This window comes from Aulostomus chinensis, chromosome 12 (assembly GCF_037954235.1).
Source record: "Aulostomus chinensis isolate RoL2024-O1b breed Wild chromosome 12, RoL_Achi_v1.0, whole genome shotgun sequence".
Taxonomy (NCBI): Eukaryota; Metazoa; Chordata; class Actinopteri; order Syngnathiformes; family Aulostomidae; genus Aulostomus; species Aulostomus chinensis.
Window position 1 is genome coordinate 15093459 of NC_141331.1, and position 15890 is coordinate 15109348.

Here is a 15890-nt window from a genome sequence, read left to right on the forward strand (position 1 = left end):
ATTTAACAAGCCACATCATCATCATCATCATCATCATCATCATCATCATCATCATCATCCTGAGATTTAAGGTCATCTGAACAATTCATCTGGAATATTTAGAGACTAATGCTCACGGATACGTGTACTTATCTAATCAAGCTCATTATCAGCAAGACAGCATTAATTCTGGTGGCATCGCACTAAAGGAGATTCCGCTAAGGCTAAAAACACACCGTCGTCAAAAGCTGCACGCCTAAACAGCTGCACCTTTTATTTTCCAAATGTGACCCCACACCGGCAGCAGCCGCGTAACCCTGCAACCCCGGTTTCACTTCACGCCACTATCTGATTTGCCAGCAGCACAACATTCTGAAAAAAACTCAAGCAGATCTATTTTGTACATAGTGACTTCTTATTGGTGCAAGCAGCATCACCAGACATGCGCCTCATATGACGAGCCATGATGTTGCGGAGTACAATGATAGAAGGAGCAGCGCACCACCTCACGTCATCACTCTCACACGATCGTAAGGAAGAGACACAGAGACTGATGCAATGCAAAAAGGTTACAGTAGAAACTCATCATAGTGAGAGGAATCAAAGCAGGAGGACAAACAAGACTGTTGGGGGAGACTCTGTTAACACTGGATCTTCAGAGAACTATGGGGGAGTTTGAACTGCCAGTTCTAATAATGTTACTAATCCCATTGTCCATTCACACACAACATCTTGTTAGTAAGGTGGATGTAGCTGCTTTCAGAAGTGCAAAACCAAACCAGGGTCTTGCACCTGAAACGGGAAGCTTCATCTGTTACCCGTGGCACATAGTGGTGTTTTTAAGCAACCATGCGGGTTCCACTGATTCTGCGCAGTACTGTTTCTTTGGAGATTATGTAAGTTTAAATACCCAGAAGGCTACGCTGTTGCCTGTTGAAAATAGACCTGCGGCAAATCACGTGGTGGCGAAAATGTTTAATGTAATGGCTCCAACCGATCACTACTCCATACCTCAGGTCGCTGATGATGCTGCATCTGCCAGCAGCCAGTGGTCTGGTTTCTAAAGCGGCTTTGTCACATGTTCAACATTCTTCATCATACATATATCCAGTGTCCATGAAAAAAATGGCATTATGAGTTCATTTTCATTTTTATTACTGGATTAAAAACGGATCTTCCTTACTTTTTTTAACATGTACTTGAGTCTCACAGTGATGGTACCTGCTTCATGTAGGCGTAACACATGGTCTCAGCCACGCGCTTCCCCTCATCATAGCATGCTCGAGGACCAATAGGATTTACATGGCCCCAGTACTCTTCATTTTGAGGGTGAACTTCTGGGTCTAGAACACAAACATGTTGGCAAAATTTGAAGACATATTTTAAATGTATAAATACTCAAGGATTAAGAAGTGTGGGACAAATAGCTATGTCTGAAATGATTTCAGGGGGTTAGGAAAAAGAATGGAACAGACTTCCATTAGTAACTCACACAGTATAGTTTGGGTGGGACCCTCACCAGTTCAGAACCACGGTAGAGAAACCCAAACTGTGTTCAAGTCTGTCCTCTAGCACACAGATGTAGCAGTAAGGCCCAATAACACAAGTACAGAGACTATCAGCATCACTGCTCAATAAAGCAGCCTCAGTTCTGTGCCAACGTCTAATTTAAGACAGGAACATGACAAGATCATTCTTTTTTGCCAGTAAGTTTCAATGTTCTATAAAACCAACTTTCTTGAAAATTTTACTTATGAGTAATAGGTTCTGATATTGATTACTGCTGTTTCCAGGGTTTTCAGGACATTGGAAAAAAGATATCAATCATCGGTTGCCGGGCAACAAAAAGAAAAAAATCCTCAGACGTGTGACGGTCCCAAATCAAGTCTGTATGAAGAGAGTTTGAGATGAAATAATTTACAGTCTTGAGGTTTTTACGGCATCAACATGAGTGGTCAATACTTGAGTATTTCAAGTTGAGTGCTGAAGCATCAATATTAAGTGAAGTGAGGAATCACTGAGAACTTACAATGAAAAGAGGAGCTAAGACGATGTAAAACTGTACTTTTTGGAGGTGGACTGACAAAAAGATAGCATAACCTGAGAGAGGAGTTATTGTCTTTTTAAGATCTAAGAGATTCTTTGTGGGGATGGCGGTGAATTGGATTTATATCTTTTTCAACCATTCTATGATCAAGTTTGGTCATCGGTGTATTCCTCTATTATGCCTTTAGCTTACAACGAGGTGACTTTGACTCAACTGGCACAATTAAAAATAACAAAAACAAAACCTGACAAACATTTTAAAATCTTAATTGTCCCAAATATCACTGACTGACATTAAAAGAGAGGAGGACAGCACAGAGAAGGTCTACAGTCACGTCTGAGAAAAAGCTACGCCGCTGTGATCATGGAGGTGTCCTGGAGGAAACCACAGGAGACATCAGTTAAGGCAGCGCCAAGGACCTTGTCATTAGAGATACAGTAGCAACTGGATCTTTGGAGATATCAACATCCAGCATGTGGTACAGTAGGTTATTTGTGAGAAGGTGCTTTGAATACTGACATTAGTCCAGAGTTTTCAAGGACAATGCATTTATATGCGCAGCTGTGTTATATGGGTTGTCAACAGTATCACAAGGAAATAATCAGACATTCACAATAACATCAAGAACCTCATCGAATACTATTCAGAGAATATAATACAACAACAGGGAGGATTCAAATGAGTAGCAGGAACTGAGGGATAAATATGTAAACAATAACTTGTCCTTGAATAAAAATTGTAACTCCTGTCTCTCTTCTTCCTGCTCTGACTCCGTCTGACAACACTAGGGTGGGTCTGACTCAGAGGCTGGTGCGCTATCATTTTCAACCAGCCATGTTTTAGCTGAAGTAGGAACAACAGGTTAATGATTGAATGCGCCTTTCCTTCTTATCATGTTAGACTTAATGCTTTCATTTGACATTATTGCTAAAGGAAGTAAAACAAAGAAGTGAAAATTCTTCCAACACACCGTATATTCACAATGCTAATATAAACTGTGCTGCATTTTGGCTACAAAATGGTTAAAGGGATAGCTCAAATAGTGTGATACATTAAAGGCTAACTGCCCTGCAGGCTGAGGGTATAAAAGCTGACTGGGTGAGTTCATACCTCCATAAACCTCAGAGGTGGAAGCCAGGAGAAGTCTGGCCCCCACACGTTTGGCCAGACCTAGAAAACAAACACAACAATGAAAAGCAGTGTTTCTGTATGAGGGAAAAAAAGGAGAACAGCTCTACTAGCAACTATCTTCCATTATACAATGCTTTAGTGAGATCAACTGAAATTGTCAAGTTGTCGAATAATACTTTTTCCATCAAAACAACAAAGACTCTTAAAAAAAACCTCAAACTGCAGAAAAATGACTGGGGAAAACAAATTTAAATCTGTATCAGACCACTCTAAAGTCTAGAGTCTCTAACAATTGACACAAATCTCTCTGGCATGACTGTGTCCACAACTTTCTCCGGATCGAAGATTGACATTAAGAGCTTACTCACCCAGCATGTTCAGAGTGCCAATGGTGTTGGTCTTTAGGGTTTTGATGGGGTTATACATGTAGTTGGGAGGAGAAGCTGGTGAGGCCAGGTGATAAATCTGGTCCACTGTGGAGAGCAGAGGAGAAATAAATCAGTTCACCTTGAAACACTCAATAAGTAAAGACAGCGTCACTCTGCGATTCCCCCGTTTCATTTTCATGATAATGTTGTCTCAACTTAAATGCACTGACCTAACTTGGTGGCAGCAGCACTGACAGAGAAGGGATTAAAACAACAACAATATTTAAATCCACAAAACCTTCAGCACTGAATATAAATTAATTCACACCTTCCAAAAAACATATATATTTTTGTAATAAAAAAAACAACAACTTCTTAATATGTGGGCCATAAAAAGGAAGTCAAACCCCAAGTGCATAATGAAGGTCGGTGTATTGGGCCCATTTAATAGAGGTATCTTTTATCTGTAAGAAGAGTTTGGTCACATTTTGGACTTAATGACTAAATAATCCTCATTATAAAACAAAGGCAATGTTTTTGATGAGTATTCGATACACCACCAACAAGAGGCTTCGAGGAGCACAAGTTCTATAAAACTTTTTCCAGGTCTGGAGAGGAATATAACCCCAGAACACAGTCGCTTTCAAGTAACCATCCTCTCCGGCGGTGGCCAGCGATGGCTTCCCACTTCAGCACAAACAATTTACTTTACCAGAACAGTTGTTCTCAAAAACTGGAGACATTAGGTGACTGATACCACATATTATCATTATCCTCATACAGGCAGAGGAAGGGAAGACCTGTTGAGAACTAGAATCGGATGTAATATTTATTGACTGTTACATGGTCTTGTTTCAGAATTGAAAAGAAATTCTACAAACCTTGAGACATCACAAACATACAAAAGCCAGAGATAAAATGATTCCATGAAATTACACCGTATGGTGCAAAACTGGCAATGTGCATTGTCACAGAGCAAATTGCTTCTTTCATCACATTGCTCCAACTGTGGGTCAAGAATGAGCATGGTATAGGGTGGCCTTGAGTAACAAAAACATCACTTGCAGCACAGAAAAGAGGGTGACAAATGATGAATCTTTCCTGTTGTGTGTGGTAGTATCACTAAATCACAATCTGTAACGTGCCTCAGGGGACAAAACTCTGCTATTGCGCTCGCTGGTGTTGGGAGCTACATGATGCCATTACAAGGTGTAATATGTGAAGATGCCTCTCTGCTGGATGAAGGGGAGGGACAGACAGTCACACGCTCCAGTTGTAATGCTACTACTGATGAAATGGTGAATACATTTACAAAGAGACAGTTGAGAGCTAAGAGCACTCGGGTGCTTAGGCAAGAAATACTCAGTGTCACCATGGTTGCTGCAGTCAATAATCAATGTGTTCAACTGGAACAGCTGTATGGAGCATGACAGTTAGGTGAGACAAGCAATTGACAGGTGTGATTTTTTTTTTCTCGTCCTGCGTTGTTGCCCAGGCAACTCCACAGAACCTGCTCAGTTTGTGCTCTGGGGCAGCCAGAATAAACAGAGCCATTGGAGCTGCACTGGCTTGCGCCCCACAGATGACCCCAGTATGTTTCAGAGAACGTCCCTGGCAGCCTGGCCGCTATAGGATGATTTTAAAAATGTATTAACTGAGCATGAATTTTTAATGGGATGGCACCATCTTATCTTGTGGATCTCCTGAGCTTTCTATACCCTCTCCACAACACTGAGGTCAGTTGCTCCACAATGTGCCTAGAAACACAGCTCAAAACCAGAGGTGATAGAGCGTTCACACCAGCTTCTCCCAGTCCCTAGAAAAGCTGAGCTATTCACATTAGGTCTGATCAGACCTGGACTATTCTTAAATCGCTTCTGAAGACTCATTCCTTGGCTTTGTCGTTTAATTGGAACAGAGAGGAGAGTCCCCTTTGTGCCCTAATTCTTAAACGTGTCTGTTTTTACTGTTTCTGACTATTATGTATATAATCTGTAAAGCATTTGCAAAAATGTGTTATAAAAAACATTGAAGGTGTTGTGCAAATCAAAGCAGTGAACTTGAGGACAGAAGATCTCCGCTCTGTTGAAAATATCTCCAGTCTCTTCCCAGAGCAACATCAGAGGAGACAGTAACACCTCTGATAAGAAGAGAAATACCAGATGTCCAGGGGAAAGGCCGATGGCGACAGGGGAGTTTGATACTGAGCAAAAGATACATTGAGTAACACTTAAAATCTAAAACTAGCCACTAGTGACTTGACAAGGTGAGTCGCAGGCCAATGCCCCCGGCTGGCAGGAGTCGAGCTGAGACCAGTTTGCATCGCTGCAACGTCCCCTGAATTGTTCTTTACTGTAAAATGATGTAAATTAAATCCATGATCTGAAAAAAAATAACACAGGTGTTTTTCTCTGTTTTACATTTCAAGGTCTCATTTCTAAACATCGCGGTCTTGAATGTACTTGATGAATACCATCTAGCCACCTGACTGCTCTCTCACATACTTTTCTCAGCTTATTATTCTCTTCATCAGTCTTGAACACTAGCCTGTCACTTATAACTAATATCATCTCCTCAGAGAAGACAATTAATCGATTGCTCGATCCCGTCTGACCTTTTCAAAGCCAATTTTATTCCAAACTGAAAGCTTGACCTCGTGATCCATGACTCAAAATGTTTTCATTTTCAGACCTTGCTCAAAATCAACTCTCAGGTTTTCATTTCAAAAGTTAACAAAGGACAGAACTCCTCTCTAGAAAAGCACACACACACACACACACACACACACACACACACACACACACCACTTGTATTATTATTGTCTGACATTTTGTATTTAAATGAGTCAAAGCACCCCTGTAAGATTCATCTTATAAGCCTTAATGTAACATATATTGCATATTTTTTGACAGTTGTGATTTATGAGGTTGTTGCTAATGAAAACATAATGATGTATTGAAATCAAATAAATTCACAGTCAACGAGTACTAGCATGATATTTGCAAACAGCTAACAGGCTACTGACTTGTAGCTTAGAAACGGAACCGCTCAAAAATCCCTTGTGTTAGACAGGGTGACAGCTTTCAGACAGTGGTGTGAACTTGTTTTGATTCATCCATTGTCACTGATTGGAAGATGAATAACATTTTAATCATCGTGTTATTAAAGGTCATTATCAGACGCAGACAAGTTAGCGTGGGTCATTACAGCATAATTATGTTCTTAAAGAGAAAAGATGGCAAATCCTATGTCATTTCTGGGAAGTGAAGATGTCTAAGGAATGTCCACTAGTCACTGGCTGCCAAATTATTTGAGTAGGTTTTAGTTGGCTCTGAACATGATGGTGCTACTTGATGAAACATTCTTCCTCACCTTCTATATAGAGAGGCTCGACGACATCATGATTGATGAGCTCGAAGTTTTCATGGCCAATCCAGTGCTCCACATTCCTTTTCCTCCCTGTGAAGAAGTTGTCTACCACTGTCACCTCATGGCCGTCCATCATCAGTTTGTCTGTCAAGTGGGACCCCACAAAACCGGCCCCTCCAGTAATCTAGTGAGAGAAAACACACCTTTAGACAGAAATCACTCAAGGGTATTTGCATCTTCTCTTTAAAAAGAACTGAGGCACTGCTGCAGGTCAGGGATTTGGCTCTGCATGGTAATAGGCAGTTGACTTAGAGACACAATGGAAAGACACGTGTTTGAAGAAATAATATTTGTCTTTTATTACGCTTTCCATGTTTTAGAAGCAAGACATTTAGAAAGCTATAGTTAGGGATGAGCACCATGATGACAGAAATGGTACTTTGGCTACTGGTTGCACCATGAGGTGATCTGCCAATCTTCTCAAGTGTCCAACTGTTTGGCAAAACTTTTTCTACTGTGGAAGCTTTATTCTTGCATCATCTTGTCAATCCAGCATGCAAGGTAATTTGATCGGTGCAGACAGGCAGGCTCCTTTTCAATCCAAGGTTGGATTGAGTGAGACGTTGAAGAGTTGTTTTGGTTTTTTCAAAAACTTAAAAGCGTATTGGACATATTCCAATTTTAACTTGGCTGCGAAAGATGAAAAGCCACAGGATTAAAGGTAAAGTCATTCATCCAGGTAGGCTGATGGATGTCTGGAACCAATGTCATGGCAATTGCTACAACCAGAACTGATCCTGGGGGTTGGTGAGTTCAGATTCATCAGGTGAAATATAACTCCAAGGCCTGCTCTTGATCAGTCATTTCAGTCTGGACCAAAGTGATGGATAAGCCCAACAAAGGAATAAACCATCCCGTCATCTAGAGTTTGACCTCTTGTATAAACACTGGTATTTTCCAGAGAGGGACAGAGGACCAACCGCAGCTGATAATGTGTGAAAGGCGAGATGGTCCATCACTATGACATCAAACAACAAAACCACATTTTGATCAGTAACAGTAAGCTGCAACACCTGGAGGAAAACCATACAAACTGCACACAGAGGCTCCAAGTTTGATCTTGAAACCAGAGGCGACTACCACACTGCTGAGCTGCCTTCCAAAATCTCATGTTAAAGATTGGATGGTTTCGTGTGTTTTCTAATGTGGGCTCAACTAAAGGGTATGACATCAGTACAACCATTCTTGTGAATGTGACTGGCAATGTATTGTTTTTTCGCCTTACCAAAATCCGCTTCCGATCCTTTTCTGACAGAAATTTCACAGGTGGGTATTTCTGGGAGAAACTGGAAGAGACAAGATTAAAAAAAAAAAATCTTGGTGAACAACATCTAGAAGAAGAAAATTCCCAGGAGAAGAAACATCTGTGAGCTTGTTGTGTATCTAATTCTTGTGTAACTGATAACCAGGCTTTCTGTGCTCAACAAACATGCATCAAAATGAAGGATTGTTCCTCTGGTCGCCAGTGACCAAGATAATCAAAAACAATTACTCATCTTGCTTATTACTGCTCCTTGTCAGAACTCGTCATGAACTCAAACAGCCAAACCGGTTTTATCTTTCATGTTACCAAAGGTTATTTTTCTGTCATTCCACTGCAAAATGAAAGAATCACGTGAAACGGAATGCAACATAATTGCTCTAATTTGGATTTGCTCAACCAATGTGGCTGATGTCTGTTTTTTTAATACCAAGTAAGTGTGTTTTGACATGTTCTATAATGCTGCCATATTTCACACCCTTTTATCTACTTTTGAGAGTACATTGTCATGTATAATTTAATCTATCAGTCCTGTATTGCAATTTAATAATTTTTTTCCCCTGACATTATGCATATATACATCTGACTCAAGCATGTTACATAACATCTGAAAGCACTAGCTGGGTCATCAATAGCTGCACAAGAAGAGAAAATCAGGAGCTTCATTTGGCATTAAGTGTACCTGCACAAAATTGTTACTCCATTACTCCACTTCGATGTACTGAGAGGGATCATGTGGATATACGGTACTTTATTTTGAAGGATTCTGCGGTGTATGACAGGTTTATAAAATGCAGAGTAGACATGTTAAGCTCACATGGACAACACTGTTCTCTGTCCTTCACAGGTGACACAAAATAAGTGTACACCAACATTGGCAACATTGAATACATTTCATAGCCACTTGCCTACTACAACAAAGTAACAGTCTCCCTAACTTATTTCCTACCGTTGCACGTGCAAAGATTCCTAATTTAAAAAAAACCCAAAACAAACAGACACACCTTTGCTCCAGGTCACGGATCTTCTCTCGGAGAGGAGCCACAGCCTTGAGTGAAATAAGAAGTGAAAGAACACATGAGCACAAAGATCAGTGCTTGGAAAATAGTAAATCGTTCCTTTGTTTTGTCTGTATTTTGTTTTTGATTGATCTTGAAGGCAACATTACCACTTTAGAAAAAGGGCTCACAAATCCAGTTTACGCTTGCAAAGATAAGTTGATTTCATTAACAATAAAACAAAACAGAGCTGTGTCGCTTTAGTGCGTGTGTGTGTGAGTGAGTGAGCGTGTGTGTTATTCAATTTTCATCTCATTAAAAATTAAATAAACTTATCTTTGGGAGCATGCGTCTGCAGTTGCAAGCCCTTCTTCCTAACACAAACCCCTGTTTTACACAGTTCAGTTCTGCATCAGAAAGAGCAGGATGTCCTCGAAGAAGTGCAACCGGTTAACACACCAGCATCTTCACGTACAGGTCATTTATAAAAGACCACTCTTCACATGATCCTTTGACATTGGACCATTATATGAGGAAAAGCTAAGGAAAAGCATAAGCAGTAGTCTTAATATCTTCATGTTCATTTGCTTGTTGTTGCACAAACTGCCGCAGTATTTTAAACAAATTTTTAAACAATGTTATAGATGTTTTTGTCATTCATGGGTAAGAGGTTGTCGACTGACTTAAATTTGAAAAAGATGTAGAATGTATATCAAAAACAATGTAAGCCCTCAAACATCCCTCTGACCACCAATTTTTACTAGTAGCAGAAAAATGTTTCAAAAAAACATCATTCTCTTCAATACTATGCGTGCTTGCAGTGATTTCATCATATTTCTCATAGTGATTGTGAAATCAAATTATCATTAGAGTGTAGTTTGAAGTGCATAATCAAGGGTGAACTGATTGTCTTGTGCCTGGTAATCAGCTTAGCTGTTTGGTATCTGCGCATTTGTTTCAGCTTTTGCTTGGGAATATCACTCACTAATGTCAGTTTCTCCATTTCGCTACTTCATTGTGATGTGTGTGTGTGCAAGTGACCTACAACCTTGGAAAAAACAAAACTCTGCCTTGTATTTACGTAACTCTGCTGTATTCTGTCTGTCAGACATGAACTCAGTGTATTTTTTTTCCAGTTCTAATTGGTGATGTCACCGTCTGCAGAGGTCATCTGGCATGTCACAGCCTCTCACATCCTCCTGTTCCAATGAGTGAACCATTATGAATATTGATCTGTTTATTTCCCCGGAATCCCAAACCAAGATAAAGAAAAAAACAATCACAACAAGAGAACCCCATCAAAACCTGCATGGATCACTTTTAATCAATTTAAGAATAACTTTATCAATAGAATATTTATTTTTGTTATCAAATTTGTGAAAAAAATACTAGCTGCTTTTAGTGCAGTTAAAGTCTTCAAAAGTTTGGTTTTGGAAATCACAAAATTTGTATATAGAAATATCAATCTGTTATTTTCTTTTAAAAAAAGACTATTAAATATGTAAATATGTTGGAAATATTGGCACAAAAATTTGATTTACTGAAACGTATCACTTCTCCCTAATATCAGCCTGGACTCACTAGGAATCGATTTTGGTTCTGGAAAGAACGGGGGGGGGGGATCAGTCAATTCCCATTTATTACAATTTCTAAGCAAAAGAACATTGCACGATATATGGCTATTCTTTAAACTCTGAAGGTTAACTTGATAATGAACCGAAAATATGAACACCTGCAACATGTGATAAGCGACACAGAGATAATTATAATTTGTTGTTTAGTCGCTGACTTTTCAACTGAGTTGTGTCTATGTGGAGTCATGCTTTTGTTCTGTTATTTGAATTCCTTTACATAGAAGAAAAATTCTCGTATCAAGTTACATTTGTGATGCAGGATGCAGAGAAACCGATATAAAAGTAATTTCCCTTCATAAAAGCAAACTATTACATTTACACTTTGATCTGTGGAACATAGATAAGGAAGTGTTTGAGAGTGACGCCTCCATTTGAGTTTTATTGCTATTTGTACACAGGGCAAAAGAGAGAGACAGAGCCGCCCATGTGGTGCATGGTTAATACAATTTCACAATATACATCCTACATCTGAAAAAGAACATGTTAACTGGGGGAGAAAAAGACTTGTAACCCACCTCATCAATTCTCTGCTCAATCTTCATCTCTCCGTGTTCTTGTATTGATCTGTGATGAGAGAGAGAGGCAAGGAGAGGACGGCTGAGATGATGTCAGCCGTAATCACAAGCAAAAGTAGCTCTGGATCTGAAGCACACTGGTAGGTTCTGACACATGCCTCAACACCTCCACCCATCTACTGCTGTTGGCAGTAGATGGGTGGAGGTGTTGAGATTATGAATGGAGGTGTTGAGATTATGTATGTTGTGTAAACGTCTCATACACAGTTACAGCCCCTTGAGAGAGGAGTCTTGACCCTAGACCCTATGATCATATGTGAAGACCCCCGACACTCCAAAAGCACCTACGATATCATTTGACAATTTTAGTTCTGAAAGTGGTGCCCTAGGGCAGAAACGGTGACAGAGAAACATGCCATCAGAATTTCAAAATAAAATTACAAATGGATCACTGATGAAATCTGGAGTTCTAATATGTATTTAATGTCATCATCATGTTATTATTTCACACGATTGTAAAAATGCTCCACGTAGTTTGTCATTTTACCAATTAAATCATCTTTGAACCTTGAATAACCTGTTGTTGTTCGCTCAGTGCGTGTGTGTTGCAGGTGTACACAGTGAACGTTAAGCCAATAATGTAATTATGCTGGCAGGTCTATTTACTTTTGGACAATTGGTTGGACAAAAAAAGGCGAAACTTTAATGTTTGGTTTTGGGAAATTACAACAGATGTTCTAAAATATTTTCAAACGTTCATTGGGACGTCAAGGCAAGGCTAGGCAAATGAATAGATACAGCATATTTTAGCAAAAGGTTAACTCAAGGTGCTTTACATAAAGTGCAATAAAGGAGCATGATGAAACAGAATAAATAGATATAAAATAACAAAACAACATTTAAGTGCAGAGTAGAAATAACAACTTCATAAAAAGCAGGAGCAAACATAAAAGTCAGTGTTCAGTGTTGATTTCAAGGCACTGAGGGTTTTTGCAGTTCGGCAAGTTTCTGTGAGTTTGTTCATATTATATGATATTTAGTGCATAGAAACTCAACTCTGCCTAAACATATTTACTTGTGACTCTGTGTACACGTTACATTTGTCCCAGGTGATTTGAGAGGTCTGGATGGTTCATTGGTTAGAAGAAAGTCATAAAAGTCATAAACCATTTAGGAGTATTTTGAAATCTATTCTCTGTGAGACAGGCAGCCAGTATAGAGACCTGAGAACTGGAACAATGCGGTCCACTCTCTTGGTGTTAGTGAGGACTCAAGCAGCAGCGTTTTCAATCAGCTGTAGCTGTCTTAAGTACTTTTGTGACAGTACATCACAATAGTCTAGCCTATGGAAGACAAATGCAAGGATAAGTTTTCCAGATCTTGCTGAGACATGCGTCATTTCCCTTAATATGTTTTTATGGTGACAGTAGGGTGGCTATAATTCTCTTATCCAAAATAATCCAATTCTGATTTACATCTGAGTCTATAATGACACCTAGATTTCTGGCTTGATCTGTGGTTTCCAATATAACTGACTGAAGCAGGGCAGACTTTAATCGCTCCTTTTGGCATCAAAAACCATCACTTCAGTTTTGTCTTTGGATCTGCCTGAATTTGCTTCAGTTAAACAGTCACTGATTTCATCAATGCAGGTATACTGTGATTGTATAGGACCATAATCCTCTGGTGACATGGGTATGTGTCATCCTCATACTTACATAGTTACGGTAACCTAATTTGTTGCTTTCTATTATCAGAGCTAGTGGAAGTGTGTAGATGCTAAACAGAAGAGGCCCCAGGATGGAGCCTTGGGGAACACCACATGAAATTTTTGTCCACTCAGATGAGTAGTTACCTATAGACATAAAGTAGTCCCTGTCCTTTAGTTATGATTCAAACCGTTTTAGAGCTGTGCCAAAAAATCCCTCCCAGTTTTCCAGCTGATCAAGTAGTATGTTGTGGTCAACTGTGTCAAATGCCACACCAAGGTCCAATAATATTAATTCTGAAATTATTCTACCCTCTGTGTTCACGTGGATGTCATTAAGCGCCTTAACAAAAGCAGTCCTGACACCAAAACAGACACCAAAACAGCAGTTTTTTCTATGATTTTACCAAAGAAAAAGGTTAGATATGGGCCTATAAGTGTTCATTGTACACTTGTCAAGATTATTCTTTTTTTAATAGTGGCTTGATGACAGCAGTTATCAAGATGTGTGTAAAAACACCTGACAGAAGTGACCTGTTTACATATATTTCAGATCCAAGGTCATGTTATTAAAAACAAATTGATGGAGACTTGGTAGAATATCAAGATAGCGAGATGGAGACTTCTGATGCTCTACACCGGTTTTAGGTGAACACATGTATCCTGGATTTGATATGAAAGCACTGTAATCTTGTCTAATTTTTTCAATATTGTTGGTAAAAAAGAAGAAAATTCACTGAAGGCCCTGGTGGACAGCAGCTCATGAGCCACTGACATGAGGATTTATTACCCTGTCCACTGTGGCAAACAAGAACAATGTGTGCTGTTCTTGTTTCTGGTGATGATGTCAGACAAAGACTGCCTTGCGTTCCTAAATTCCAAATATACATTTTTTGTTTCTCTTTGTAAATCTCATAAGGCACCTGGAGGTTTATTATTTTGTCACCTGAGCACAGATTTTCCACATTCTCTATTTCAGCTCTCACCAGTGTTGTGTTTCAACCGGGGATCTCTTCTTCTAAGGGATAAGCTTCACCCTTAGTGGGAGCAGTGGGAGCAATGGAATCAATAACGCTGGTAATTTTAGAAGTGAAATCATCAACCAGCTCACTGATTGAGGCCTAGGGCAGGACGTGTTGAAGAAAAAAAAACTAATTAAATCTTCCACATACATTTTCAGCGATTCCCCCTTGTGTGATCATTTATTTGTGAAAATTTGTGTGCACAGAGATAGTTCTCTCAAAGAAAACGCAGGCGTGATCCGACACAGCAACATCAGTCACTTTAAGATGATTCGGTTCACGGTGTGCGCCTTATTGTATGTGGGCTCTGTCACCTGCAGAGTAATAAACTTATTCTGCAAACATTAGAGAGCCAAGAAATAAAACTGCATACCTCATATTTGTGTATGTTCCCCAGACAGCTGTAAGAGAGACAGAGAAAATTTGTTACTGACGTGATTGAATATTAAGCACAAGTGCAATTTTACATCCAGCCTAACAAAGCTTAACATAACTGACTGTAAGTCCATATGAGAAAATGATGCTCAATTATCTTCTTTTTCTTGGTTTAGACAACTGAACTGTTTGATATGGGACAAGGGGATTGTGAGTCATAAATGGTGTAAATAGAGCTACACATCATTCACTGGAACATGAGGGCAGGTCCCTGTCAGAATGAGGTTCAGTGTCTCATTGTTATGCCCATTTGTCACTCAACCTAATGTCACTCGTCAGTATGTTGCCGCTCACCCTCATGGCGCTAGGTTCTCTAGTAGCTCCCCATTCTGTAGACATTGAGCATCTGTGGCACATTCTAGACCATCTCATCCATCAGTGTGCCTCTAACCATGGGAATACTCCATACAGCTCTTGTGCAGGAATGAGATGACTTTCAACAAGCCTCAACCATCCTATTGATGCTATACAACAGAGCTGCTCTGCAGTATAAAATGCAAATTGAGGTTGTGTGCGTGTGCGTGTGCACGCGCGCACACACACACTACTGAAAGAAAAAAATTTAGACACTGAGCGCGTCAGTCTCTGACATTTTGTTGGATATTGACAATTTTATTTACTTGCATTAGTTGGCTAACATGTTTACAATCACTATGGAAAATGTTTATATATCCTGAGCGCTGCATCTACTAGAAGCTCCTCTGGATTGAATGATGCAGCTGATAAAATTAATAATAGTCTATCAAATTTACAGATGCCAAGCTTTAAGTTTGTCAGTAGAAGAAATGGCACATCACTATTCTTAGAGCCCCTGTGAACTCAGAGTTGGTTCAAGTCCACGTCACCCACCACCACAACTGCATGCTTAGACAGTGGGAAACACTTATCTTTGTTGTTTGTCAGAAGCACAAGTATAACATACACAAGTGTAACCAGCTGCATACTGCTTGTTTGTTTATATGAAGGTCATGGTTGATGTTTCTGTTAGATCCCAAAACCCTGGAGCCGTCACACTCAAATTGTTTAATATCAACAAGTGTGTGTGTGTGGTCCCTTGTCTTGAGTGAATCATCTGGTGTGTGCACTGTTATAATTTTGGACTTTAAAAATCTGTTAATGTCTGGTTAATTGTTTGAGAAAACTGGTGTAATTCCTCGTGTACACTAAACATGAGCAATTATCTTCTCCATGTTGTGTTGTGCCAGATAAATAATAATTCACACAATCTTCCCCGTGACAAGTGTAATGAAGTGCAAATGTGCACCTGACTTTGTGGCGAGAGAAGCAGGTCTGTCGGAATGAATTCTTATTTGACCTCTATTGAACCACACAACTCATTAAGAACAGGTTATGATTTACAATG

The 15890-nt window shown here is 39.6% G+C and overlaps 1 protein-coding gene across 1 annotated transcript in view; it reads right to left on the bottom strand.

Moving 5' to 3' along the window:
- Positions 1-15890, bottom strand: part of uxs1 (UDP-glucuronate decarboxylase 1) — a 28685-nt gene that overhangs the window by 11381 nt on the left and 1414 nt on the right. Inside the window, exons 2-9 of the mRNA XM_086220382.1 lie at positions 14466-14493; positions 11363-11411; positions 9220-9263; positions 8180-8240; positions 6898-7078; positions 3526-3630; positions 3137-3196; positions 1201-1322 (exon numbers count right to left, since the gene is read on the bottom strand). Of these exons, the coding sequence (XP_086076508.1) occupies positions 1201-1322; positions 3137-3196; positions 3526-3630; positions 6898-7078; positions 8180-8240; positions 9220-9263; positions 11363-11411; positions 14466-14493 (650 nt within the window). The remainder of the gene's footprint in view (positions 1-1200; positions 1323-3136; positions 3197-3525; positions 3631-6897; positions 7079-8179; positions 8241-9219; positions 9264-11362; positions 11412-14465; positions 14494-15890) is intronic.